The sequence below is a fragment of the Passer montanus genome, unplaced genomic scaffold (genome assembly GCF_014805655.1).
Source record: "Passer montanus isolate IOZ18808 unplaced genomic scaffold, ASM1480565v1 scaffold17, whole genome shotgun sequence".
Lineage (NCBI taxonomy): Eukaryota > Metazoa > Chordata > Aves > Passeriformes > Passeridae > Passer > Passer montanus.
In genome coordinates, this window is record NW_024364270.1 from 6,941,489 (window position 1) to 6,969,053 (window position 27,565).

The 27,565-nt window shown below is 35.8% G+C and overlaps 1 protein-coding gene across 18 annotated transcripts in view; it reads right to left on the reverse strand.

Annotated features, from left to right (window-relative positions):
• Positions 1-27,565, reverse strand: part of PPFIA2 (PTPRF interacting protein alpha 2) — a 286,017-nt gene that overhangs the window by 164,453 nt on the left and 93,999 nt on the right. The window contains exon 1 of one of the 18 annotated variants that reach the window (XM_039703934.1): positions 24,454-24,528. The exons of the other annotated variants lie outside the window; for them this stretch is intronic. Coding sequence (XP_039559868.1) covers positions 24,454-24,459 — 6 coding nt within the window. The 5' untranslated portion in view covers positions 24,460-24,528. Of the gene's footprint in view, positions 1-24,453; positions 24,529-27,565 lie in introns of those variants that run through there. 18 annotated transcript variants of the gene reach the window in all.

The following is a 27,565-nucleotide window of genomic DNA, read 5'->3' on the forward strand; positions in this document are numbered from 1 at the left end:
CATTTCAATAAAGGTACATTTGTTTTTGACTATCACTGTAACCCCCTTGTCGTGTTGGTTTTTTGGACCCTGAGATCAGTAAAATGAACCATCACAATACCCATTCGCAAGGATGGATCATGGCACCATGGAATGTCAACAGAAAAGCATAGTATTTAGTTGTAGGAAGCTTTCCTTAGACTTCCTCTTCCCTACAATTGCCAATTTCCAATTACATTTTTAATATAGGAGGCAGCATTTATAATTTGGCTGACACTACAATGCATCTATTCAAGTAAAGTTGCAAACTAGAAAAGTCTTAGCAGCTCATCTTGTACTAGAAAACACCGATAAACAGATGGGAACAAAAAAATTAACTCCTATATGGGAAAGGCCAACAGAAGAGTTTTATGATCGTATTAATTACAGACCTGAGTGTATGCATTAGGCAAGGAGACCATTTCATTATTTTACACAGGCATGCCCCAGAGAGTCTTCTTTTTCAATTTTATTTTCTAGAGAGAATTGGCATTTGGAGGAAAAAAGAAATCCAAACCTCTCAAAACCCTCTGTTCTAAGAATTAAGAATATAAAACATGTTAGAAACTGTCCATATCAGTGCACCATCACTGAAGAAGCATAAGGTCAAGTAAATGTATTATTCATTCACTATTATGAGCTATGTGCTCTAAATGTAAATTGCACTCTGTAATTATTTTTCACTTTTAAAGAGTATCATTCATAAAGCCAATTAAAATGAGGTGATTAAAATAATCAAAATTCCTGTACAACATCCCAGAGGGCAGCTGCAATGACATGATAAATTATACAACTTTAGCAATTCAAGAGTCTATACAGACTACAAAGAGGTCATCAACTCCACAGAGTGACAGAGTGTAATTCTGTCAAAGAGAAATCAAAGCAACTTGTTTGCTGATTTTTGTGGGGGAAGGGCTGGGAATACAAATGCTGTGATCACAGCCTGAGGTAGGGAAGCTATAAGTATGATCTTGTGGAAGACTCTCTCTCCCCCTGACCTGGAAAGCTACTTTAAACACCCGGCATAAGCAGTGTAAGTAAATTCCTTCCCCACTATTGCACTGAAACACTATCAGCATGAAGCATTGAGTGAATCCAACAAAAGCTTCACCACCAAAAGTGGAGATGCTCAAAGTTGCCTAGTGGCTGTAGAAATCAAACTTACATCACCTCGGCACCTAATTTTATCAGGTTTCACAAATAAAATTTCCCTTCTCAGCTCCAATGTCCTCGGCTCACCCATGGTCAGACTATGCCTTCAGGAACTTAGAATAAACACCTAGTCTAACAATATTTTTGTAAAACTGTTTTTTTTCCAGTGATAAAGACATTATGATCTTGCAAGGTTCTCACTGTTATCCCTTGGTTTCAGTTTATTCTTTTTTGCTTCTATTTTAACATAAGAATTTTTTTTAGACAAAATTGAAGGTTTCTTCTTAACTTCTATTATCCCAGGTGTCCACCTGGTGGGATACAAATTAGACATAGCTTTACTTTTCAAGGAAACATTAATTTGAAAGAGGGTTTTACAGTAAAACAACCTATTAAATAATTTTGCTTTTAAAAATGGGCTGAAGAGGAATATAGGAAAACAGAGATCCAATGTAGTTGCCATCATCTCAGTACAAATCAACACTATTTTCTTCCCTATGTATCCATCTACCTTCTCCCTATTCTCTTGGTAGGTCATATGCTCCCACAGGCAAAGTTTTGAGAATTACTCACAAATCATGGTTTTGAGTTTAGGGAGTTGGCAGTTTTCACTCTCCTAATAATTACAAGGTCTGTAATCTTCCAGATGCTGCTTAGAAAAAGCATGAAAACACCACACAGGATTAAGTGCTTATAGGAAAGGTTCTCTTAAGCCTCCAAAATTATAGGGTTACTCCTGAGAGGCTCTGCATTTCTGAGCTATATACTTTATGTCATCTTACTGCTTCTACAGCAGGCGTAGGTGTAAACACAGCTCTTGCCACTCCATTACTGTGCACCCCTTGTTCTCTTGGAAGAATGAAAAAGTGAATTACCAAAATTCCAGTGCAGCTTTTCATTTGAAATACTGCCAATGCTGAGGAAGCATGTGACATTTTACAGATGCTCCTGAGTTTCAGCTTCAGCTCAATCTGACATGTTGCCACCAGACCAGAATTGCTGAGAATAATACACCTGAAACTTTTCTTAGGTAACACTGGAAGGTCTACAAAGTAAAAAACACCAAAAAAACCCCCCTGTGTTATTTCTCAGCAGCAGTGGGATTCTTTAAGAACTCATATTTGATCTGAATGTAGTCTGAAAAGACTATAGCTATTTAAAAGCACAGGAACATGTTTGTGTATGAATAGCAATTACTTCTCAGAGTCCAACAACAGGACTGAAAAAAGTGTGTGTATAAAATACATTATTTTAGGGCTCAAAAGCAGAGAGAATGCTCTTTATAATTTCTTCTCTCCAACTCCTCCCCTTTTTATTTTGAGCAATAATGCCAAAAAACACCTGTTTTTCTCATTTTGAGGCAGAACACAGCCCTCTTACTTCATATCACAGGTACATTTCACATCAAAAGGCATTTTGTTTCTCACAGGGGTCAAGATGAAACTCCAAAAACCAACAATCACAAGAAAGCAACCCACAATTACACTGCATTAGGTTGTCATTTGCTTTCCAGACCCTTTGTAAAGCTCACACCAGCACACAGGTGGACCAGTTGGAGTCCTGGCAAAATACGCTTTTTCCTTCATTTGGGATGATATCCAGCTGATAGAAGTGAAGCTCTAACATACATCAAGACACATAAAAAAGAACAGTCATAATCATTCTCCTAATTATCTCTAATTGTGGTGCACTGACAAAATGAAATTCATTTCAGCAAAGAGCAGAGCCTACTGCTTTATAAATTAGGCACTGTTGTATTTTTTTATTTTTTCCTACAGAAATGCTTTATGAAGCTTGAAAGCCATTCTCCCCTCTGTGAACTCTAACACTGAAATTGCCCTGGACATTTGCAAGCTTTTCCTCATTTGAGGAAAAGCACATGCATGTGTTCCGCAGAAATAAAATAGAGCTTTAATTACTGCAACTGGTTGGTGTAAGCTACAGCGGAGTAATGACCAGGTGTTCTGGTCAGCTGTTCTACAGGGCAGTTTTGGAGGCTGTACTACAGTGGATTACAGGAGCAAGTTCCATTGGAGGGCAGCTTTCAGTTTCTCCTGGGTGGGAATCTGTACACAAACATGTATGCCCCAGTAGTTCTAGGGCCTCTGATAATATGTAGCAAAACGCATCTCAGCTTCTTAAAATAAAAATATTACAGTATATATTTTGCACTCTTTGAGAAAAAAATTTAAAAAGCATATTATGGTGTGAGCAAATTTGTAGTGCATGGGCAGGAGTAGATTACTTTTACTTTACTTAAAAGCCTTAAAAAAATTATAATCTTTTTCATTATTGAGAATTTCCATTGGTCATTTCACCCTAAAGTCTGAGTAAATTATCACTGTCAGTAAAGTCCTGCAATAGTACAGAAGTCATCACTGTAACTTCCATGTAAATATACTACAAAAATAGGTAAATTGGGATTCCATAGTAACAATCTTTGTGAAATCAATCTGAGACTGGTTTTACTATAAGAACACATAACATTACCTTAATTTTTTTAGGTACTAGATGATTTAGGATTTTTTTTAATTACAGCTTAATTCAATTATCTAATGGTTAACATCTTCATTTATTTATAATTAAGCAGAGACATTCCATAGACTTAAAGAAAAATGTTGTTTATCACATATAACAGCTACATTATATTTAACACAGTACGCTCTGTATAAATTCTATGCAAAAGCCCCTAAAGATTATTGCTGTAATTATCTTCATCATATTACATAACTTTTTGACACTGCATTGGTTTCCAATTACGCTGCTGAAGTACATTTGTCTGAAACATACGTCCAACTTTTCAGTTTGTGAGGGTTGTTCAGTACAATAATCTCCATCAGTTTAGTCAACCTCACAATCCCCACTGATCTCTTCACATAAAAGGTTTAAGGACTTGGAGCTTAGGATCCACCTCACTGTTAGCAGCAGAAGCTCATTCTTTTACTCTAGGTGAAACTAATCCCATCTCAGAACGTAAACAAAGAGTTTTACATTTCATACAACTAAACAAACATGCACAGAACAATGACAGAATACCAAAGCAAATCCATAAATAGCAGCCCCAGAGGGCTTCACTCAGATTTCAGCTGAATACATAAGGACTCTCACATTGCCAAACTGGCCTAGACCCACAAAAGCAGCATGACACAAATACAGGGCAAAGCTTAAGAGACCAGCCACAGCACTCTGGACTACACACAAGAAATAATAACTAGGAAGAAGGTGTGGATTCTGATAATAAAAGCACGATTTTCATTGGATAAACATGTGAGCAACATAACATTTATTCCCTCAGGGATCACACTGGCTGTAAGGTATCTCATTCTTGGACCTCCTTAACCTTGTTTCCTAAGCTCATGGTCCATCCACCAACTTTTACCTTTGTCTCCTGGTATTTTTCCATGTTAATGCACAAGAGGTTGGTAGCTTTTGATACACCAAATAGTTTGCCCTGAAGGCTACAACACGGTTGGAGCATTATGATGCACTCTTTGTTTTGTAACACCAGTGATAAATACCAAACACCCCCCCCAAAAAAAAAAGAAACAAAACAAAACCCAAAAAACCCAAACCACCCAAAACACCAAGCCAAACCAAAGGATTTCCAGATAGCTAGTCAGATTTTACAGAATTTTGTCACTGAAAGCTTTAAGCACTCACCCATACAGAATAACACCATACCATATCAGAAGGCTTCAGGCATCTGCCCATACAGAGTAATATCAAATCATTCCAGAAGGCTGCAGGCATCTGCCCTTCTTGCTCTTTAGCCCAACCTTTTACACCCCTCGTGTTGATGCATTGCACCTGGGTGCCCTCTGCTCCCTTTGGTGGTTGCTCAGTGCCCCTGGGCACTCCATGGCTCATTGCTGTCAGTGCTGCTCACCTGCCCTGCACAGCTGTACCCGTTGGGGGTGAGGCTTGGTGCCAGCCCCACTCCCAGTTACCACAAACTGTGTGTCTACATTCTTTGGGTTTTTTTAGCTTCTACAATCAAAGGAATACTGTGAGTTGAAAGGGTGTATTACACAGATTTCAGAGAGCTTTCCCAGACACAAGGCTTCTGGTAATAGGACTCACTAAAACTGCCTTTTAAATGTCTGAAAAACTCGATTTGTTACATTTGAAAATAAATCAGAATAGACATCCTGACCTGAAGTACAAACACTATCACAAACAAACAAAGGCAGAAAAAGCAGCACTAATTCAGGGAAGTGACCTTACAGGATGCCAGGGATGGTTCTCCTTGGACTCCTATAAGCCTGTAAGCTTTTAAACAGAGCTGATAGCTCTTTTACCAACAGGATAAGAACAAATTAAAAAGATTCTCATATATATACACAAAAGGCACAATCCACATGTAGAAAGGAAAGATGGGTCCAGTGGATTGCATGGTGAAAGTTTACGGTACTTTCTTTTCTAAAAAGGCACCAATATGGCCCAAAAGCTGAAATATACTACTTGTGAACAGATGAACATAGGGACTTCAGCTAAGAAAGACAACTTGATTCATCTTTTATCAGATTTAGCAGGCACTTATATATGTACAGGCTACAGTGTTTTTTCTGAACCACATTCAAGCCAAAGAGAAGATATGCAGATGGGAAAAACAGAGAAGGGCAAAAATGAAAGTGCTGAGGTGAGTTATTAAAAACTACCCCATATAATACAAAATACACAAACATTTTTCTAATATAAATATCTTTACTTTATTGGTCAATATTACACTATATTGCTCACTCTTTCACTCTTTACTATCATGCTAATATTTCAATTAAGTAACTTTTAAAGATATAGACTTATGACAACTTCCAATAAAAATAATTTTACTGCCATGTCATGGGAAAAATAATGGAGGGAATTGTATTATTTTTTCATCCTAACAGTAACACAAAAAGTCAGAAATTCAGCTCAATAAAACAATCTATAGGTTTACTTTCATTAGATGATAGAGTTGACTAATATTTTTACTAAATTTTGATGTCTTCAAACATAACTGATTTTTTATACCAAAGTACTAATTTACATACTGGAAAAATCAATGTATTTAACATTAGAAGGAGGGTACATGTGTATGCTCCTGCTAGTCCTATATTTTCCCATTTCCTCAAAAGATGACAATGAGATTGATCTATTCCTATTTAACTCACAGTCCTGATATTCACCCTGCATGTATTCTCATCTGAATCAAGACACAATAAATCGAGAACCAGAATTACGATGTGCAATTTTTAATTTCTAATCCAGTTATTTCTTGTTATTCATGGCAATTATGTTCCTGTTAGCCACTTAATTTTAGACATGCTTTACATGTAATTCCCTTTGGCCTACAGTGGACTTTCAGTTTAATTCTTGTGAAGGAAACGCAATTGGATTTATTCATGTAGTTCTACCATTCAAAAGAATCAAACACCTTAATTATATCAAAATTGCAAGGTCTGATCACTATACATGCAAGCCTGATACCCCTTGATCTACTCAGCTACTGGATTATATCCAGGTACATGACCTTGATGCTCTGAGACCTCTGTTTATACGCTGAAAACATAGTTCATCATATTTCAAAATCTGATCAATTAAACTTTTTGTATAGGAGTTTTTTTAATGAGCTGTTGATCATAAGCTATGGTGACCATAGACAGGACATGAGGGAGCATGAAGCTGTGTCAGGGGAGGTTTAGGTGACATATTAGGAAAAGATTTTTCACTCAGAGCATGATTGGGCCCTAGAAACTGCTCTCAGACACACAGTGTGACTATTGGGGTGTCCTGTGCAGGGTCAGGAGTTGGACTTCAATGATCCTAGTGGGTCTCTTCCAACTCAGGATAGTCTATGTATGATTCTGTGATTTTTTTAATCAGAGAATATAGCTCTCTAAAAAAATAATCTCATTATACTCACACAAAGGAAAAAGTCTTTGAATTTATCTTTTCCAGATTTTTAAAAAACTAATTATAGCCTAAAACATGTCAAAGACATTTTGGAGACAGTAATTGTATCAGCAATCTGCTCCAACAGCTTTGGAAATAGGCACATTATTGATATGCATGGGATTCAGTCCAGGTTTACCTATTTACAGTCAAATTTCCTCTCCTTTTTATTAACATGATTTTCAATAACTATCAGGTATTACAAGGTATCACTCCATGATGCCAGACTATCCCACATCATTGTGTCTCACTGCTTCTCTGTATTTTGACGCCTTTACCATCTCTCAAATGTGCCTTACAATTGTCTGGTCCCTAGATATTTGTCTCTCTTATTGCATTTCTAAAGCACAGGCTCTAGAGCCTAGTGTGTTTTCCCCAGCATCTATTGATACTGAGAGCAATATGAAACATATCTTCCAAGTCCATCCAGAGAATGAGAACATTTATTTGATAAGTCTTTGTGTACTTCAATCTCAAAACCATCTACAAAAATGCCTCCTCTTTCCAGAAAGTTGGAAAGTCACCTTAAGAATAAGACTGCTGTAGTTCTTGTTCTGTACTGGGTTTTGCCAATCTGTCTCATGTCCCCAAAAAAGGCATTATGGAGGAGCAAATTTTTTCAGACTTTTTCATTTGAGTTTTTCTAGGAAGAAAAGGAAAATAACTTGCCTCTTACTAAGAAGTCAAAAATGAAAGTAACATTCCTTGGCACTGTTTCCTAAGGAATTAGTCACAGCACAAAGGCAGTCTCTTTAAGTCAGATTAGTTTTGCATAAAACTTGAAAAGGAAAACAAGGTTATCAGTTTTAAATATGACACAAAATGGGGACCACATTTTATGAAATGGTTTCACAGACTTAAAGAATTGATGGAGTCCTTTTGACAGTCCTAATTACACAGGATTATTTATATCCCTGGCTTTACAGGCAGTTCATTAATAATAGCACTATGTTGTAACCACCCAAGTGCTACCTGAGTTTCAGAGGGAACACTCCTCTTGCTGGTCTTTCTGGAGCAGCACAACCCTGTCCTCAGCAACTCCCTCTCCCTATCTCTCATGCTGATGAACATTCTAGTTGCAGCAATGCTGCTAACTGCATCTCTGGTACCAGTACCTGGAGGAAAAAGATCTCAGGAAGGCCAATCACGAGTCATTTCTAAATGAAAACAGTGACATTTAAAGCAGTAGAGAAAGTCATGTAGACAATGACCCTTCTCCCTCCCCTTCACATCCACAATATAAACACATCAGAAGATTAAAGGATGGGAAAAGGGCATTTTAATCTCATTTTACTTCTGAAGAATAATGGAAAAGGAAGGTCAAGTAAATTGCCTGAGTCTGTATAAGAAGTTTGTAACAGTTTTTAAGGATCATAGCTCAGTGGCTCAATTTAACTGACTCAAGAAGCCAGTCAGTTTAAGTAAAACATGAAGTTCAACCCTTTACCTTAGATACATTTGACACAATCTCAGAAATACAGAGCAATGTACTGTCTGACATCCCTCAGTTTAGTTTGTGTGCATATTATGACTGAGACTAGCAGCAGCAGCCAGAATCTTTGTGTTCTTTAGTGTGTCAGAGTGGACACACATGACTTCAGATCTCAACAGTAAGTTTAGAGAAAGTAATCACCTTAAATGATAAATAAATCACCTTAAATAATTAGAGCCTGGTCCTGGTCCCAGCCCACTTTGAGGCCACTTTCAAGAAGCAGTAAAAGATATTTTTTTCAAACTATTGCAATAATGGCAGTTTCTGGGGGTGAACAGTGATATGGAAAGAGTAAATGAGGAAAATTCAGGTTTTGGACAGACAGCAAGACCTGCTCTTGCATGAGAAATTTGTATTTTCCATTAGGCTGCTGAAATGGAATAAAAAATCCAGAGTGGCTAAAAGCTCAAAAAAATGGCAAAAGCACTGGGCAGATTATCCATGGGTAGCTGGATGTTTCCAAGGTAACACAGCTATCTTGTCTTGTAGGACATTCTTCAGGTCTCACAATAAAAAAATAGTGTGAAAGGAAATCTCCAAAGCCAGAGTTCAATGGGATGTCATGCACAGCTCTGTAATTTGTCCAGCATGCAGAGGCTCTCTATTTCCTACTCCATGGAGCTTTCTTCCTGAAGGTCTTGCATATCAATAAAAGTGCATTCAGCAGAGGAGCACATGGCACTGCACATTTTTCTGAAATGTCTCCCCTGTTGTCTGCATGTCCCTTATTCAAACCATTGAACAATGCACATGAAGGGCAGAGAAGCTGCTGGTAACACAGACAGACCAGCCCATGCACATGAGAGAAGCACAAAAGTATCATAGTTTGTCTATAGCAGGTATCTGCTTCTAAAAGGAGAGGAGTCTAGAGTAGGGAGGAAAAGATGGGAAAGAGAGGAACAACTCTGCATCTGATGCATATTGCTTTCTTCTGGAAAAGGCTGTATTGTTAAAATTTAGAAAAGAAATACAACCAAAATTGCATTGTGATCTAAATTAAGAAAAATGGAAAAATGACTGAAAAGTGGGAATTCTTAAAAAAATAAAAAACAACAAAAAAACCCCAAAACCAAACAACAAAAAAACCCCACCAAAACCCAACTGGTTCTGTATTTCTAATCTAATACAAGAAAATGCTTTCTACCTAGAGAAAGGCTTTAAATATGTAATAACTTCAGTTCCTTCAAACCATTAGCTTTGTCTCAACAGTCTCATGGCTGCTGCACTCTAATTTAGCTGTAACTTCAGTGCCTGGCAATAAAACGTCCTGCTAAGCATATGGCACCACAATATTCCATGTCTAAAAAATTCTAACATTTATATGCCCTTTCATGCTGGGATAGAAAAAGGTTCATTGAATAAGTCTAAAGATAATATCCTTTCCAAAATATCTGTTCTCAGGACAGCATGTAAGGAGTGTAGAGGGAAAAAGTGGTAAGAGAAACAGAGAAAATTGGAGGTGATCTCTATAGGTTTGTACTATTCCATCAGCACAAACTTTATTAATAATGTAGCAAATACGTTTAGACCGAGAGGAACTGGTAGATTATTGTTTTGCCAAAAAAATTCAAAGTGCTCTCGCAGATTAAAGTGTTTATTTTTCTAATAGATTTTTTATTTTTTAATTCCTAGTCTTATAATATGCAATGAATTAGAATTTTCAGGCCTAAATTAAAATACATGAGAGTGATCAAAAGTGAGAATAAAATCTTTATTGATTATTCTGGGCAGTTTTGTTGCAGGCACTTTATTATGTGAAAAAACATGCTTGGAGCAGTGCCAGCAAACTTCCCACACAGATATTGGAAAGCTTTTTACTGTTTAAATAAAACTGCCTGTTCATACAATGTAGAATATAAAAGCCATCTACTGAAAAAAAATTTATACTGTTTCATCTATTTTCATCTACATTTTTAAAAACTGGTCCTGTCTCTAAAGGCAGGCATATTAGACCATGACTAAGACATAAAGTCTGTGTGCAATTCCAACTGTATATTTAATACAAAGAAAAAAACTTTCTGAATTCTACAGTTTAAGAAATATACTTTGAAAGCACACTAAAATGAGGAAGATATGGTACATAAACACAAATTGCACAAGATATTTGCAGACAGAGAAGGGAAAAATATTTGGTCTTTCTAGGTCATTCATCTAAAATACTTTTCATAAGTGCTGAAGGAAAGTGGACATAAGTTCTGAGAAGGAAAAAATAGCAAGAGAGATATTCAGAAACCTGAAAAATTTAATGGATTTCTTCTGTAGTCCTATATTGTTATTAATAGCATTAAAATAGAGATTGAGACCTTAGACTTAGGGTTTTTTTGGATTCAGGAGATACAAAAAGCCCATAGCCTATCGTTTAGTATTTTGGTTTGTATTTATAGCATACAAAACAACAAAACCCTCTCATTACTCCTGGATCACAAAGGCCCTCTAAGGAGAACCAATCTAACAGAAGAAGTATATTAAGACAAGTTTCAAAGAAGGGGAAAAACTGGTAGTTGAAATCACTGGAAGATATTTCTAATTCCTAAGAAATGTTGATAGAGGTTTGCAAATTCTTCATCTTGCTGTGTGTACTCTTCTTTACATAATGTTATTTCTGGCAGTACATATGAGTTTTATTTTTTGCTTCTTTTTCTGGACACACATACCCTTTGGCAGAGTGAAACTGCAAGTCAGAAGTAGCTAAAAAAGTCAATAAATCACACATCCATGCTGACTATTTTTTCTGCCTTTTTTTCTGACACTGTCCTGCATCTAGCCTCCCTCTTCCAACAAAAGAAAACTAGCTAATTTGCTTAGCAGTCTTTCCAGCACTTTTTAATTACCAGTAAGTTCCCAACAACACTGAAAATAAAGTACAGGCCATAGCAGCTTGTGTTATTGTGTTTATTGCTCCTCGGCAATGAACAGAAAGTTTATTATCCTTCCTATCTATCTTCTGGAGCTCTTCAAGAACCACTGAAAGCCAGCTGCAATTTTTCCATCTTGAGAGATAGGTATCAGAGATTTAATCTGATACTAAAAAAAAAAAATTAAAAAATTACCATAGCAAGTGCAAATAATGGCAAATAAATTCTAATACTTCCAATTATGTGTTTAGTATTGGAAAAATATCGGAAATAGAAGTTCTGCATAATTGTGGGGAAGTTAAAAAAACCACTATCTGTTTTTAATATCATACCTTTAATATTGCGAATCTCCAACAACTATAAACAGCAGGACAAAAGACTTTTTTTTAAGTAAATGCATGAGACAGAAATTAATTACAGAAAAATGTATTTGTGGACCTATGTAGCTATGGTCAATGCTGGACAAGGTACCTCATACATTTTCTAATTTAGATACAATAATGCCATCAAATTCCAGCATCTCTAAGACTGATAGAGTTAAATATTAAAGCCTTATAATTTTAAATCAGAAAGATAGTGACACAAAAATATAACATTTTTAAAATAAAAAGCTTTAACATTTTTAAACATTTTTAAAATAGTGATGCTTCAGAATTTTAATGTGTATTTGATTAAAATCCAACAACAAATAATTCATGGTATACTAAATCTTGGAATATATATTGATATTATTTCATATGAAATTTTATATTTAAAATATTCAGAAACAGTTGTACAGAATTGATCGTATATATTTCCACTAGTTTCCTATGGAGCAGTATTTTTTTTTGTACTGTATCATTTACACAGTGGCAAAGCTTTGGAGGCTCACAGACTTTGAAAACACTGACAATTTGTAAAAGACCTGTAAGCCTTTATCATTAATATTTCCTTTAAGACATGGAAAGGTTTCCTCAGCAGCTGTTTATTCGGAATACTTGCAATAGTGCTACCCTTACATTGTAAATGGTAAAACTCTCATTGTAATTATTACCACAGCAGGACTTCAAACAGAAATTTCCTCTGTACCCCACAAAGCTCAAAAATGTCAATTTTCAGGCTGTGAAGGAAACTTAAATTTCTTGAAGTATTTTAACCTTCTATCTCTTAAAAACCCGAGATGGTGCACAAAATTGCAGCTTTTCTTAAAGCAGGCAGAAGCAAGAAAGGAGAGGGATACAAAGAGAATTATATGCCTTCTTGTCACTGCTCTGAACAAAGAAAGACAAGCAATAGTTTATATGAAGCAAGCTTTAATTTCTGTTTAATTAGCAAGTTGAGAAGCATGGAGTTCCATCTGTTTTGCTAGGGGCTGCAATAAATACAGCTTTCTGGAATTGTTGGTCTACAAACAAATTCACTCATTCTACAGCAATACCCACCTAATGCCAAAGACTGTATTTTTACCTAGAAATAACCCCTGCACATCCTACTGTCTTATATGGGTCTCAGACAGTTTTTGCTTTAAGCAAGGGAAGTTTGGAGCCAGCTGATATAGATAAATTCCACACAAGCCCTTGAAAATGAGTTGCATTTTCTGCCCTCTGTAAGTCATCCTTGGCTAACAGACTGTGGCACCTTCTGCATCAAAGAGTAAAGCGGGAGATCCTAAAGAATTCTAGACCAAACAGCTCACTTCAAAAACAGGACTTTTTAAATATCTGAGATATTGAGAAAAGGTTCAAAATTAGATTTGCAGGAGGTTGTTTGTGGTTTTTTGGGGGTTTTTTGGGTGTTTTTTTGTTTGTTTGTTTGTTTTTATTAAAGTACTTGTAGGCTGGTATAAACCCAGACTTTGAAAATCTGGCGTCAGTACAGTTTTCTACTTTGTAAGAGACACTGATCCGTTCTTCTTCTCTTTCTGGACAGTAACTCCCTAACTTCTTTACTAGAAGTCCTTGGATCCTGCAGTTACACACACTTGGTTTCTTTAGAAAATAACAGTAATTGTTTCTCAGACCTGGTGAAATATTTCCAGACAGCTGCTTATCTAAATCCATTGCATTTGTTTGTTACAAACTGCCCAACTCCACTGTCCTAGAACCAAATCATGCAAAAGTTTAAGAACCTAGAAGATCCATACCTATGTTACTTCACTGTGCAGGTCATAGCATTTGTAAGCTGCTGTAGATCAGTACCATAACCATCACAGATGGTTCAAAATAGTGAAAAAAAGCTTCAGTTATCTGCTCTTTCTAGGTCTACTTGAGGGAAAGCTTACTTTTCAGACTTGGAGGACAAAAAGTAAGCTGCCTCTCAATCTGTTCTACCTGATATATACTACTAGTCGTATGTATTTTTAACTGTATTATTTAATTGTATTTTTATTCTATGGCTGCACTTGCAAAATTTACCATCTTCTTCAGTATGGAATCAAACAGCATGGCAGAAGAGAGAATACTGGGATGGGTTTTAACTTTCAGTACTGTATGGTGAAATCTAGAACTACTTTTATAATGAGGCTTTAAGATGAGAGGTAATGTTCATTTTCCATAACTAAACTGTTCCTTATAAATTGTTTGTTCAATACATTATTACTTGAAATCTGCACATATATATCTTCCTATCAATTTAGAAAAGAGAAAAATTACATTGAATTTCAGAAATATGTCTGATTTTCATTCTTATAAACTTGAGTGAATTTCTTTAACAAAGCAGAAGTCTTTGAATTTAGTATCTCTCAAGACTAAACAAGATGCACAAAAATTGAAGTTGTGCTGTAAAATGTCTTCTTCAAATTGACCCTTATAGAAGTTCTTTTTATCAAAAAAGGGACAATAAAGCAGTTATAGGGCTGACAATTTTAATACATGCAGTTTTTCAAGCATTCTGTACCATTATTTATTAAGTCAAGACTGATCTCTTGATATGTAAACTTTGACATAATAATTTTGTTTTGCTCTCTCAGTTCTTGACAGATAGGATTACATCAAAACTATTTTGAAAATTAAGCAGACATAAGTTTCCTTCAGCAATGTAAGTAAAGTAAACATATCATAGAGACAGTATTCAAATTTGAAAATGATCTTACTACAAATATAAATGAACAGTATTTTTAGATGTATTCATTAATGGAAGGTGGATATGAAAGCCAAAACTACATCTGTTATTCATTGGAAATGCCTGTCTCACTATGCTTATATGCACAACATTTAATATAAAAATCAGTGAATGGTATTTCAGTACAGAAGAGTAATTTTACCATGTTTATATCATGCTCTCTAAAATAACATTATGCAAGAAAGGATCATACAACCACACATCAAACCTTGCTAAAGGTTGCTAAATTTTCATAAAGTATAACCTATTCCTCCTTATATTTTCAATATGTAAAATACAAGCAAAGTTTAAAAACAAACCAAATAATTATTGTAAGTAAATCTTATTTGACCAAAAATCAGCACATAAAAAATTGAAGATAAGCATCCTCAGAAGCTCATATAATCTTTGAAACAAGTACTTTAACACTGGTTTATAACCTTTAACAGTTCACAAAAAAAGGGCTGGTGTATCTGTAAGCAGGTTTAGAAGTCTGGGTAGAGGTTCACAGTACAGATATGGAATACCAAGTGAGCTGAATGTTGCCCTGAAAATGAGGGTAAAACATTTACATTGGAAAGATGAGTGCTCAGAAGATCCCAAAACACTGAAAAAGGAAGGGAATCTGTATTTCCTTTGATCATTTATTCAAAATTATTTTTGAAAAGAGAAAAAAAAGAGCTCTACCTTCACATAGCAAAAAAGGTGTCATAGCTGTGCTCACCATTTATAAAATTTATGTAATTGAAATTATTTTAACTCTCACACATCATGCACAAAGACAGGTATGCACAATAAATAAAATAATAATGTCAACAACATGCCTGTTTAGTTTCTCATGGCTAGATAAACTCACTGCTGAATTTTCTGAAGAATCTCAAACCTTAGTTTATGTAAAATCTTCAGTGCCATAATTAAACCCTGTCAGGAAGTAATATAACACTGTTATTTGTAAGAAATTAGGTGGAATAAAATAATGGGTTTGACTCTCCATTCTTACACTGGTTTTCTGCAAATGTGAGGTGAAAATCATAGCTAACATGTCTGCTTTTCCCAAATATGCGGAATATATAGAATGAAAATGTTCTTATTATTTCTTCAGTAGATTATACGATCCAGTCATACCATACTGTACATTCAGCTGCTATCTGAATATATATTTTTGTCATGTTCTATGAGATTATAAAAGTACTGTAACTATATCAGAACTGTAAGTGGAATAACAGCAGACTAAATGGTGATAAAGCAGCTGCTACACAAAATGAGTGGGACTTAAATTTGAAAATATCCATATCCTTTTTTGTATGTGAGAGAAATGTAATCCAATTTGTGATTTGGATCTCCTGATGCTGCAGCTGCCATAGGAAAGCTTCCAGCATATTCTTCAACCAAACTACTCTGCACTTTAGCTTCTCAAGATAGAAATGAATGCTAATTGTCTTCATAAAATCCTCTCTTTAATAAAAACAATTCCTTTCTCAAAGTTCTTCCTTTTACAAGAACAGTGATCTTCAAAAGAGCTAACTTTAGCCCTTTACCCAATTGCAGAGATCTAGGAGATTTGCTACATTTTTGTTTGGGGAAGAGGCAATACCAGAAATTCTTTCATAGGTGTTGACTTGCCAAAAGCAAACACATTTGGTCTTGAATTATTGGTCAACACACCTCATTCCCTTGTTCTGGCTACCTTTGGGGGAAAAAATAAACAGACTAAATGCAATTTTCAAGAGTTACAGATGCTTAATTACACACTAATTCAAATTTCCTCTCAGTTGCTTAATTGCAGATTTAGACTTAGATACAGAGGCATTCTTGCTTTTCTAGTGAAAGCTGTGACCCAAAAAAAAAAATCATGACAGTATCTCCTTGTGCATCTGGCTCTTGGATTTTTACCTTACAGCTCTGAAATCCTTCTTCATTGATGGGTGGTCAGCTAATAGATTTTTTTCTTGAAACTCAAATCAAGTATTCAAAAGCAGTCTTCTGAATCTGGCATTCTCAGAATGAATCACAGAGAAGAAACATGCTAGCAAACCTATCAGCTACTACCATATGCTGACTTTTCCCAGCTTGTTTAAGGTCAGAAGTCTCCAAGAGGTAAAAGTCTTTAAATGAAGTTTGCTTCACTTAGATAATAAATGAGAATGATGACAAAGAATTGCCTGGACAGTCCATTGTTTTTTGGAGAAAAGGAAGGTAAGCTCTCCCTCAGATCAGATTTCTATACAGCCTTACCCAGTGATATTCTAAAAGCAGTAAAAAAACTGAGGAATAAAAAAGTTCTATTTATAGAGCTCCCAACTAGTCAGATAGCATGGAAACCAGATCCTTAAATATGCAAGCATCTCACATAAATCATATTCCTACCTACAGGAGTAGAGGTGTGATACAAGACCAGCACACAAGGCTGGACTCCTCCTGGACTCTATTCCAGTGACATACCAAGTGCTTCAGCTCTAGTTCCAGCCTGACATTAGAATTTCATTAGTTTATTATTTTACTCAGATGCCACAAGATAATCAGCCTTTGGCTGATTGTACCTATGCAGAGCCAGACTAGATTGCTATACCCTCAAATTTGTCTGGAAAAACACAAAATATTTTACGAATACTGTCAGTAATTAAATAATACTCAACACCATATTTAAGCGGTCTGTGACAGCTAATGACAGCTGCATAGCTGTAAGAGCTCATGCTTTGTCAGAGATATTTTTAAACTCTGGCTGCTGAAATCCCTCAAAATTACAAAAAACCCTTCCTACTCTTAAAAATTATTTCAGTGCTCCAAAGATTTCTGATGCCCTGCCATTTATAACAGATTCCAAAATGCCATTTTTTCATAGTCAAACAATATATGCACAAAAGCACAGATTCAAATTCATATATATATATACTTTCCCCTGTAAATATATATACTTGATGTATATATATTTACAAGGGAAAAAAATAATCCAGAGAAAAAGTGACTGCATAGGTACTGTGAGAAAGATTTCTCAAGTGAAACTTTCAAATTTTTCAGGATGAAGCTTTATCAAGACATTTCAAAATAAATTTCAAGAAAAATCAATCTTCTACAGTATCATCTCACAAACATGCTGAAGTAATGGCCTATTTCCTGTGGTTTACCACAAAGTACAAAATATGCATTATTTTTAAAAAGTCACAGCTCTCGAAGGCATAAATGGATTAATTCATCATTGACTAGAAACTGTTCCAAAACACTTTGGTTGAAGTGTCACAACCTCATTATGGCACCTCTTGAAAAAAAGCCCCAAACCAATCAAACAATTAAAATACATAAGTCTTGCAGTGAAGACAGAAAATATTTGAGAGCAGCAATGTTTCTCTATGCTACTAAGCCTAGTGACCATACAAACTGAGGTACAGGTGCACCTGCAAGCCCACTTCTCTAGAAGAGTATCTGACAGTTGATAGAATAGCAACTTTACTGATTTAATTTAATTTGACAAATTTTTTTTTTTCATAAACTGGATAGATAGCAAATCTGAAATCAGACTTTAGTCCTGTGAAGATACATGGAATCTTATAGTAAAGGACCTGGAGATGAATAGTCTGTCATAGAGATGGGAGATTTTTTTTTGTTTGTTTTTGTTTGGTTTTTTTTAGTATTAGGATCTTTATCAATTAAAACAAAGTTTTAGTAAAATAGATTATTTTTCTACAGAAATGGACAGATAACTCATCCATTTAATTTTTATTTTAAAAGTGATACATAAGAACATGGATTTTTCCATGAGCATTTTCTTTGAAGTTCTGAATTGCTTTTTCACCTGCTTAAAATACACTATGTATAATATTGCTCTAATAAATCCCTTCATGATCATTCTAGAGACAGAGTCATAGACCATGCTGGAGTCATGATGATTTAATTTAGTAATTCTGATTGACTGAAAGAGTTGAAACTGCTCTTTCTCCAGAAGGTTGTTTGAAGAGATAAATTCTTGGTACAGTCCACCAAACATAAATGCAAACAGGATCAGGAGCTGGTGTTAGAGGCTACAATGTACATAGGATTTCCCTCTTTATAAAGGAATGCAATGAGCTGATGCAAATTGCAGCAAAATATAGACTATTAGGGGGAATATATATTTTCCCTTTTTCTCTATTTTTAGTAATAACATGTAAAAATTCTTACAGATAAACATTGGATTTAAGTAGAAAATGCCTATATGAAGAGGGAAGAGCATTTAAAACTAGGGCATTTAATGCAATGAACTCTGCCACTGTCTGAAAAAAAAAAATTCTATTTTACAAAGATTAGAGATTGAATCTGACACTTATATATTACTGATAGTTTTGTGCTTCCAAAGGTATAAGCTTCCCTCTAAAAATCGCCTTTGAATGATAAAAAATTGCAAGCAATGGAAAGATAGTTGGTTTCAGAGATCTGTTATAAATGTCCTCACAAGCCAAAAGTGAGAAGTCTCAGGAGATTAACATACACACTACTGTCATCAGACGTACTGATGTGATTTATTTGAGGCACAAATGTTGATGTTAACAGCTTTACTTCAAGCAACAGATGTCTGTATATTAAGTGTAAGTTACTAATTTCATTGTTTTCCTGAGCACAGTTTAGCAGATACTTTGCTTTATGCTTCACTGTTCATCACAGTGCTAGCCAATCTATCCAAGGTTTCAGGCCAACAGAGGCCATATTATGTATCCAAACCTTAAGAGATCAGAATCACAGAATCAACTAGGTTGGAAAGACCTCTGTGATCATCAAGTACAACCCATTACCTTGTCAACTAGACCATGGCACTAAGTGCCACATCCAGTCCTTCCTTAAATGCCTTCAGAGATGGTGACTTGACCACCTCTCTCGACAGCCCATTCCAATCCTTTCCATGAGGAATTTCTTCTTAATGTCCAACCTAAACCTCCACTGGTGCAGGTTGTGTGCTCTTGTCCTGTAGCTGGTTGCCTGGGAGAAGAGACTGACCCCCACGTGGTTACAGCCTCCTTTCAGGGGGATGTAGAGAGATTGGGTCTCCCTGAGCCTTTTCTGCGGCTGAACATCCCCAGCTCACTCAGCCGCTCCTCACTGGGCTGTTGTTCCACACCCTTCACCAGCCTTGTTGCCCTTCTCTGGACGTGCTCCAGCATCTCAACATCCTTCCTAAACTGAGGAGTCCAGCACTGGATGTGGCACTCAAGGTGCAGCCTCAGCAGTGCTGAGTACCAGGGAACAATCACTGCCCTGGTCCTGCTGGCCACAATATTCCTGATACAGGCCAGGATGCCACTGGCCACCTGGGCACACTGCTGGCTCCTGCTCAGCTGCTGTTAATCAGTACCCCCAGGTCCCTTTCTGCCTGGCTGATGTCCAGCCACTCTGTCCCCAGCCCACAGTGCTGCATGGGATTGTTGTGGCCAAAGTACAGGCCACAGCACTCGGTCTTGCTGAACCTCATATCACTGGATTCATTCCATGGATCCAGCCTGGATGGCCACTGAGTCAATCTGGAACTCGTGTTCCCAACCACATGAAACTGAGGTTCAATTACTAACCATAAATATTTTCTGTGTCTACTACTAACATAAAAGTATGGCAAAGAAAAGGAGTTCCCATAACAACGCAAAAGAAATCTTCTTTGCTTTATCAAAACCATACATTAATAGCTTTTTATTTGCTTAGAAATATGAGATGCTAGTAATAATTTTCTCCACATAATATTTATTTTTCTAATAGAGTCATAAGAAAACAATAAAACACACTGCAAATAACATGTATGGAAGAGACTCATCTGAAGTGACTATGACATTAGATAGATCAACATAGAGGTACAGACAGGGGTTAGCTCAACATTGAGCAGCTTATGTTCCTGGAGTCCTTCAAAGAAAAATGCTCTCCTAGAACCTGAGACTGACAAATTCGGGACTGACAAATATTTGCCCTTACTCTGAAATGCTGTGTATCAGGTCCTGCCATTAGAGAAATCAAGAAATCAAAACACTACTGTTTTATTGTCTATCAGGCAACCTGAAGCAAAATCCCTATTGCCTCAACTCACTTGAGTTTGCATTGTGATTTCAGAGTGCCTGGGTACCTCCTGGATAAAATGAAAAAGATGACCTGTGAGAGTGAATCTGATCTTTTCCATCCCTTTGTGGATGTATAGCCTGAGGACATAATGACGTATTCCAAAACAACTTCCTTGTGGATGACACAGATACATGATCCTCCTCTTTTGCTCTACAGATGGACTTTTACCCTGCCACACTGTATACTAATGGAGATATAAACGTGAGAAATCCAGGTCAAGTACCTTCCATTACTGCTTGGTTAGGCTTAGAGCAACTGCATATCCCTACAGATAACCACACCCCCAAAGCATTTTCAGAGCCACTGACATCTCCTCACCGCCCTTCGCAAAGCTTTGCTCAGTGCCAACACTGTTGAGGCTGGTGGGGAAGACAAAGTCATTCCTCACACTGTGCCACCACAATGCATGCAGAATACTTCATCAAAAATATAAATAAAATTAATTTATACTTTGTTAGACCCATCAGTGGGAGTAACACATTTCACAGGAATAAGCACTCTTAGTCATGCAGAACTGTAAAATTCCTCCTAGTGTAAAAATAACACAGAACACTTAAGTTTCCATGAATCATTAATTTTAATTTTTCCAGTGAAAATACTAAATCCATATTCTTCTCATTAGTTTACATCTTTGAGTGAATCACAGTTCAACTGAATTATGCCAGCTGTCACTTTAAAACAATCCTAGCCTCATAGTCCTCCCTAAATGTTTTCTGCTAAGCATAACCGCTACTTGAATATTGAACTAGACAGGAATAGATGAGGCAAAATAAAATTTATTTACTAAAATCAGTACTAAGAAATTTAGGTTTAAAAATACTGTGATATATACTAACACTACTGCATTCAATCTGAAAATACAACCTATAAATAAAGGTAAAATAATTTACTTTAATGCTTGTATCACATTCATTTCCCACAAAAAGATATATCTATAGGAATAGTTCCTCATAAGTTCCTCAGCAAAAATTTTATTCACATCTCAAAGTATTCAAAAACCATTAAAATCACTGAAGCACTTTGTTGCTTGCCTTAAATTACAGGGGATAGTTCAACATGCCAAGTATTTTGTGTTTTCTGCCTTCACTTGCTTTCTTTTCCTGCTTTAAGACAAATCTAAGTAAAAGAAAAAATTTTCAGGTAGATCATTCACCTTTCAACATCATCAGCTGATACTATTGATAGTGAATAGATTATCAGGCAGGCAACAGATCCTCTTGCATTAGAAATTTCTAAACAATTTGAGGACAAAGGGCTTTATATAAAATAAAATTAATACTGTTCTAGGATAGTAGTGTCCCCTACTTGGTCCAATGTGTAGCAAATGGAGAAGGCGGCGGCAGTATGATCTAGATCTGAGACAACAACTGGGAATATATTTGAAATGTACAATGAAATCAGCTGATTACTTCCACTCTCCTCTCAGACAGGTATGGGGAAGTTTCATCAGTGCTGCATAGCAAGATTGGTAATATTCATCAAGGGAAAAACCTTGTCATTTCTAACAGATTATCATCACAATTTATACAGGATGTTGAGAATATGCCTCCACAGAGAAACAGTCTGTGCTCCCTCAGAACAGGCTATGCCTATATTGTTCTGATTTTCCCTACAAAGAAAGTGTATTATTTGAAACTCTGTACAGCTGTATTCAGTTGGACCAACCAATATCAAACCAACACACACTAATGTGTAATAATCCTTAGTATCCTTAATAGTCTGGAAAGCACCAGTATATTTCTTTATTTTCCATGCAAATTATGGTAAAATAATCCAACACTGAAAGCTCTTCTGAAATTGAGGCAGAAACGTGGTTTCTAGCTATGATTCAGAAACTGTACCATGATCCTATTTCTGGAATAGGAGGAAAGCACTCCTATTGCTATTCCTCCTACTGGCCCCCTGCTTTTATTGATCACATCCACTCAGCTGCAAAAGAAATAGCAGCTCTGGTTTAGCTTCTCTGCTTCTGAAGGAAAAAGAAAAGGTACTTTCTGACTTTATCTCATTACATTGCAAAGTAGAAGTGGCCACATTCTATATGACAGGAATTCCACATAGGAAAGTTGCATTGACTGCTCTGCTTGGTTACTGTTTAGTTTCAACAAATAAAATAGTGGTATTATGAAGAAAAAATATGCTTTTATGAAAAGCAAAAGCTACATAAATATTTACTTGAGACAAAGACTTTAAGCTCTATCTTTCTATTTTGGTGTATCTATGTATTTAAAGATCCTGTATTCTTCACTTACTGTAATTATTGTATTTTTTGAGCAAGCAACATTGCAAAGTCTCTACAACTGAAAAATAGTACAAAGAGTTCTGTGCTCTATTACTTTTTAAATTGATTTAGAGGTTTTTTTGAAAGCATGTGTGTATGTATGTGCATACAGTGAGTTTCGACTTTTGGCAAGAAGGATTAATTTTCCTGATGTCTACTACTGAATTCATGCTAATTAGGTTTATCTTAGAACCATAATAGTTCTAAGTTTTTCCTTGTGTTTTTTCCTAGAGGAGGATGCAGATGTTACCTATAGACCAAAACAGCCAGTTAATACTCAGTAAAGTCACCCTTCCCAGTTCACTGCATGCAGAGCAGATTCATAAAAACTATCAGACCATTTTATTGACTGGCTAGAAAAACAAACTATGAAAAATATCGGGCCATGGAGCACTATTGATTTTTAAGCGGGAGGAGGGTAAATGCTGGGGCAGCCCCACAGCTGGGGCAGCTCTCATCCCAATTCCAGTAAAACTCAGAAGCCAACCAGAAAGCAAGTACCTTTTCAGAGATGGTCTGTGTGGCATAAGTGTGAACTATGGTGTGGACTATGGTTAAAACTGTCTTTATGAGCTCTGATGGCCACAAAATACAGTTCTCTGACACAACAGAATTATGCAAAAAGAAAAAACCCTACTCTTGTGCAAAAAAAAAAAAAAATTCTCTAGATACCCAAGGCACAGTAAATACTTTACAGTAACACATTTTTAACGTGTTTTAGCAGAACACTTCAACAATGTTCTTATTTTCCTGTCAGACTGAATAATTCTGTTCCACTTTTGGACTCCAAGTGCCATATTCTCACTAACTTAGGAAAATTATTAAACTTATTAATTGTCAATATAGCTGAATTGATTAACAAATGCTCACATTCTCCATTCTAGAAACAATTCTACCAGATTAAAATTATTTTAAGTTTATTAGGCATAGCATGTTTTACAGTATAAAATTTTCAAATATTTCTCCTTCAAAATTTTATAGCTGTGTACAGAGAATAATATTAATTTTTTTTATTACTGTCAGAATAATACTGCATTATCAGGTCTGTATTTGAGCAGAAATGCTCTAAGTTTGTTCTCACCAAACTTCCAACAAAAATACATATCACAGAATAAAAGAAAATAATAGTAAATAATACTGACCTTGAATGTGAGGCCATTTGTCACTTATTTCTGAATAAAAGAGCCTGTAAGCATATTTCTCACAATACTCTTCTGAAATCCTTAAATTCCAAAATTATATAAAACCCACTTATACAGCTATAAATATTTCCAAAGTATTTGCAATGCAAATCACTTTATTATTGTCTCCTGCCTTTGACACTGCCTATATTTTTTAAAGACTACACAGTAAAGCACTGGTCCAGCATTACTATTTTCTGCCACTGTTAACGTGTCAGAAGTCTTTAAAAACTACTTCACTGTCAGCCTTTCTGCCACTGTTATTTATATTCACTAACACAGGTTTCAAAGCTTCTGAGTGCCACAGCAAGCTCTATGATGTGCACCACCACGTCTGCCACACCAACCCAGGTACTCAGTGGGTCCTGTTCTAGCTGGCCTTTCAGTGATGCTCACCATCATTACTGGCACAAGTCACCAACTGGCTTGAGCTTGCAGCTTTCACAAAGATCATGCCTCTAGAACTTCTACGTGATGTTTCTGAAAAAAAACAAAACGCACTGTGCCAGTGCCATAAATAAGAACAGAAAAATCTTTATTTAGGCAAAACTAAGGGAGAAATCTCACGCCTGGCAGAGGGTGGCTGGAAGGAGCTGCCCACATGCTCAGCCAGCTGAAGCTCAAGGTAAGATCAGATTCCACAGTTCTCCCATGGACAAGGTGACACAGGCCTGAAAGTATATACAATTTTTTGGCTCTCTTCTGCATGTGGCATATTTTCTACTTGTGCAAGTAAGTCTGCATAGAGTAGGAACAGAGTCAACCAATTTCACAAGAATTTTGTTGTGGTGTGAATGGTGAGATACAAGGTGACTAATAACACATCTCCATCACCTGGAATATATGGGGGTTTTTTTCATAGCACTGGGTTATTTCTGCAAAGAAACTTAAAAGGTGTTTTCTTTAATACTAAATTATGTTGCACTGAAATATGTGAAGCAACAAAATAGTTGAAAAGTTATGGCCTACTAAGCAAGTGTAGCATGGCATACCTACTACTTATTAGCATACATAACTGTATGCTAATAAGTACAATTACAAATTCTAACAACATACTTTCTCTTACAGAAGTGGCTTTTTGTTTTATATACTATTTTCATATAAGATATATGAAAGAACTAAACAGTATTACTAAATTACTAAACAGTAATAAACAGTATAAAACCGAAGTTCTGGGTAGGTATACAGATAATTTAAATTTCTACTCTAGATATTAACAGGATAACTAATGAGTATATCTAGAATTTCTTAGAGAATTTGGGGGGGTTTTCACAGAGCTCAAAGCACATTGTGTACCAAAGAGTAACATTTTTGCTTGCATTCTGTTAAATCACTGTCTCTTAGTAACTTTATCTGCTAAGAAGTAACAGCCAGCAGAAATCCCTATCGTGGAGATAGATATGTTTTATGTATAGAAACGTTTCCCAGTTTCCCAGTAACCCAGTTTCACACTTTTGATCAGCAATGCACTTTTACAACATTTCATAATATATTTACAATTTTATGTCACATGAATATTTTAGGATTTCTCTGCAGGTTTTTTTAGAAGATAATTTTATTTCTTTATGGACCTTCTGATTGTCAGAAAACTTTAAAAAATTGCTTTAATCTCCTCGGTTTTCAGAAAAGACCAGCCCTCACTTTACAACTTAGCAAAAAGGAGTACACTCTAGTTGTCCTAGGAGTGCATTTATAAAACACACACCTCATCTGAGTATAAAATGGGCTTGTATTGCTTCCAGGTCTTTAAAAGTTTTTGGTTAACATTTATGGAAACTTTCTTATGACAAAGTGCTGACTTAAAAGCCAAAGATTCAGCTGGAACCATCACACCATGCACTGCAGGCGTTTGAGGATGTTTTTTCCCTCTCTACTGCACATGCCTAGTTCCTAAGTAGGAACCTACTGGCAACTCCTTTTACTTTCCATTTAGGTCTGTGCTTAGCTCTGGGCTTTAGATGTGTGCTTAGCTTAATAACTGAAATTTGTATGAGAAATACTGTTCATAGACACTGAATGAGAAAATAGTCTTTTTTAATTTGAACTCTGTTGAAATCAACATTATGTGAAATGTGAAGATACTTTGAATGTTCAGAAGTTGTGCTTGTTAGTATTCACGTCTTACTGTATACAACCAATTCAAGAAACAAAAAAAAATTATTTGATATGACAAAGACCAACATAAAGTTAAGCTGCTTTCAAATGACCAAAGCAGTATTAAACAACCTTCAGAAGCAAAATCTGAAAGCTGAAATTTTAAAATTAAGTTCCTTTGTGCTACGTTTTCATAAATAAAGGAACAACCCTCATGGCCCCAATAAAAACAGACTGAATAAAAACATTTTTTCAGTGAATTAATGTTCCCAATTTCACAAGCAATAATCAGGTTAAAAACTATCTCTTTTCTAAGCCACACTTTTCCACCTGCATCATTATTAAATGCAAATAACCATTAAATACAACAAAATACATGATCAAGCAGAGAGCAAGGCAATGTTACTACCTTAATTTTGCTGTTTGCAATGTTCATATCAGAGATGCTCACTGTGGGATGACTGGGAAGCTAATTTATCCACCTCAAGTAGCAGAAACACTATATTTTTATTAAGCTTGAATACAAAAATAAGAAAATCACTGCTTTCTTTTATACAGCTGCAGACGTCTGTCAAGATCGGCACACAAAAATTGAGATGAAACAGAGATATTGAAATACAAAGCACTAGATTTTGGTATTGCCCTGGTTATTATAAAGTTAAATCTTGTTCATAACATCATTACAACTCCTTTTCAGAAAACACATTACTTCTTTATATAAGCCCTTCTCATATATTTTGTTTTGTATATTAATTGCTTAATAAAGTATAGTCTAAGGATCAAAGCTTAAGCTTCTTTGCATTATAGCAGGTGGTTCAGAAAATACACTGAACTCAATCATATTTTGAACATTTGCAGAGTTTCAGGACAAATTTCCCAAGCAGAACCATGGTACTAGGAATATCATAGCTTCTAGATAGTCACAGATATTGATGTAATTAGGGACAGACACTGAAGCATCAAGAATCTTCAGATAGCTAGTCTTTCAGACAGTAACTCTGATTATTTCTAGCCCAAGTTCTTGGTTAGATGCATCCCTGTATGGGCCAGTCTGATTCCTTGGCCACTAGAATTCAACTTGGTCTTGTTTCCTGAGAGCATCAGTGAAATGCTGATAATAAAGTTACAACTTGAACACCTGCTTTTTCCTTCTTTCAGTACCATTTTTGCTGCTGAAAGAATTAATAGTTTGTGTTATTGAATCAACATACAATTAACTGTTTAATCATTACATCAATGTACAATGAAATCAGTAGCTTAATCACTCATTGCCATCCATCAATCCGTGTTCAGGGCCTCATCTCACAATTTTTGTATTTGTTCAGTTTTGAACATGCTAAACATTGCTTTCACTAAGATTATTTTCACATATTTAGTACAGTGTACATATTTCAAATTAAGAACCATTAACTTT